The 2811-nt window shown below is 46.8% G+C and overlaps 1 protein-coding gene across 1 annotated transcript; it reads right to left on the reverse strand.

Moving 5' to 3' along the window:
* On the reverse strand, window positions 1-357 carry LOC116853477. The gene has a single exon (XM_032834590.1). It carries the CDS (start codon window positions 355-357, stop codon window positions 1-3), a length of 357 nt encoding a protein of 118 aa, XP_032690481.1.
* Between the last annotated feature and the right edge of the window lie 2454 nt (window positions 358-2811).

Consider the following 2811-nt stretch of genomic DNA (forward strand, 5'->3'; position numbering starts at 1 on the left):
CTAAGCAGAACCGATACTTTCCGTTAGGCTTTTTGACCATTCACTATCCGAGGGCTCGATCACCCCGGCCTCTAACATCTCATCGACCTCCTGCTTAATGGCTTCCTGCACTTTGAGAGAGACCAAATAGCAACGCTGGCGGATAGGCGCGTGCTGCCCTACATCGATATGATGTTCTGCTAATCCAGTGACTCCCAAGTTAAGCGACTCGGTCGGCAACCTATCTTTTAGAAAATTCTCTAACTGCCCCGATTGGTGCGAAGTGAGTTTAGATAGGCCGCTACACGCGTAGTCGCTTGCATCGGCATGCCTCACGAATAGATACTGCGCGCTCGGCTCGGCAGCCAAGTGCCACATCTCCTTCGATAAATCTACCACGAACTCAAATCGTCGCAAAAAGTCGATTCCGAGGATACACGGAACCGGCAACTGCGACCACAGACACGCGTGAAGACGATGCTCAGTGCCTTGTAACCGAATTGACACGTCGATTGCTTCGTCTAAACGGGCTAGCTCTCCCCCGGCGATTCTAATGTGGGCCCCCGGTTTCCTCTCGATAGGCAGCCCCAGATGCTCTATGATTCGCCTTCCCTCGACTCCTAATATTGTTCGCCCCAACCCGAAGTCCACCAACGCCAACAAAAAGTGTCCACCGATCGCGATCCTAATGTAGGGCAAGCTGGAGGGCCTCGCTCTTGCGAAGAGCGTTTAGGCCTCTCCCACTCGTCCCCCCTGATCTCCTAACCCGCGGGATGTCCCCTCGCTCCCCGGGGTCGCGACCTCCCGCCTTAATGACTCCCGGCCTCGTTTCCCGAGCATCCTGGACAGTCCCGCACCGAAACGCCTAGCTTCCCACACCGATAACAATGGAGTTTCGGCGGCTGTGGACAACTCCTAGCGAGGTGTTCCGCTTCCAAGCAGTTCCAAGAGCGCGCTCCCCGCGACTCCCCGCACCGGCTCACCGTCACTCGAAGGGTTAGGTCTGTCCCCGGCCTGGCCCGGGACCGCCGCGGCTGATTTCGATGTCGACGACCGTCCGCGTGAAGGAAGGCCAAAAACCTTCGAAGACGCTGAATTGGAGGCATTGCTCGATGAGGATCCATGCCAAACGCAAGAACAGCTTGCTTCAGCATTAGGAGTTACCCGCCAAGCCATTTCCAAGCGATTGCATGCGTTGGGAATGATTCAAAAGCAAGGAACTTGGGTTCCTTATGATTTGAAGCCAAGGGACGATGAGCGTCGTTTTTTCGCCTGTGAATAACTGCTCCAGCGGCAAAAAAGGAAGGGTTTTCTTCAACGCATCGTGACGGGTGATGAAAAATGGATTCATTCACAGCAACCCAAAGAAAAGAAAGTCATGGGGACTGCCCGGTCATGCTTCTACGTCGTCGGCTCGGCCGAATATTCACGCTGCGAAGGTTATGCTGTGTATTTGGTGGGACCAGGTCGGTGTTATTTATTATGAGCTGTTGAAACCGAACGAAACCATCACTGGGGAACGGTATCGAATTCAATTGATGCGATTGAGCCGAGCACTGCGCGAAAAACGGCCACAATACGAGCAGAGGCACGAAAAAGTGATTCTACTGCATGACAACGCTCGGCCTCATGTTGCCAAACCCGTTAAAACCTGCTTGGAAACGCTCAAATGGGAAGTCCTACCCCACCCGTCATATTCCCCAGATATTGCGCCGTCCGATTATTACTTGTTCCGTTCGATGGCACATGGTCTGGCTGATCAGCAGTTCCGCTCATATGAAGACATCAAAAAATGGCTTGATTCGTGGATAGTCTCACAAGCCAAACGCTTTTACCGTAACGGTATTCGAACTCTGCAAAAAAGATTGGAAGAAGTTGTAGCTAGCGATGGGCAATACTTTGAATGATTCATTTGTAACCATTTTTTCACAATAAAGTTGCATTTTCAAAAAAAAAAAAAAAAACAGCGAAAACTTAGTTGCGCACCTAATATTTTTGGATGCTTGATTATTCGGGATATATTCATTTAATGTACGCGACGATGACGAGCTCGCAATTCGGTTTAGTAACATTTCTAACGAAGAAATAAAATAAGTTCTTTGTGTTGTAAAGTACGAACATTTTTACGCACGTGCTAGTTAAAAAGTTAATAATAAGTATGTACGTATGCACGCGTATGCGGGTGTAATTATATATGTATTAAAATAATACAAAATTACTTATATTAAAATCAAAGACGCCTTGCGGAAGCGGAGCGTCGTGGACAGCGGCGTCGTGGACAGCGGCGTCGTGCGAAGCTGCGACATAGTGTGCGGCACCGTGCGATGCGATGTTGTGCGGAACGGCGTTGTGCGAAGCAACAACGTGCGGAGCTGCGACTTGGAGTGCGGCGCCGTGCGATGCGACATTCGGTGGAATAGCTTCATGCGAAGCTGCATCCTCAGAATCTCTACTCATTAAATTTAAATTAATTTGTAGAAATTTTTTTCTAGTGCTTTCTGAAAAGTTAAAATGTTAATTAAATAAATATTTATAAATATAAAAATTATCGTGAGCACACTTCGTACTTACATCTTCCTCGTCCGTTGCGTTGCAACATACTGCGGTAATGTAGAGAAATCTTTTGTTTTATAAAAGACAGTGTCTGTACACTCAGTTATAAAAGGATTAATACATTCTTCATATACAGTCAACTAAAACATTTTATACTTTTGATTATATATTTATATATCATAATGAATAAAAAATTATGCGCGCATACTTACGTTTATTTATAATATAATCATATTAATTTAAATTATACTTTCTAGTTTTACATAATAATAAAGGAGG

The sequence above is a fragment of the Odontomachus brunneus genome, unplaced genomic scaffold (genome assembly GCF_010583005.1).
Source record: "Odontomachus brunneus isolate Ranch 3 - 2012 unplaced genomic scaffold, Obru_v1 Obru_scaffold_331, whole genome shotgun sequence".
In the NCBI taxonomy this organism is placed as follows: domain Eukaryota; kingdom Metazoa; phylum Arthropoda; class Insecta; order Hymenoptera; family Formicidae; genus Odontomachus; species Odontomachus brunneus.

Excerpts from the sequence above, each read along its gene's own strand:
- LOC116853477 (XM_032834590.1), bottom strand. The coding sequence starts at position 357 with ATGTGGCACTTGGCTGCCGAGCCGAGCGCGCAGTATCTATTCGTGAGG.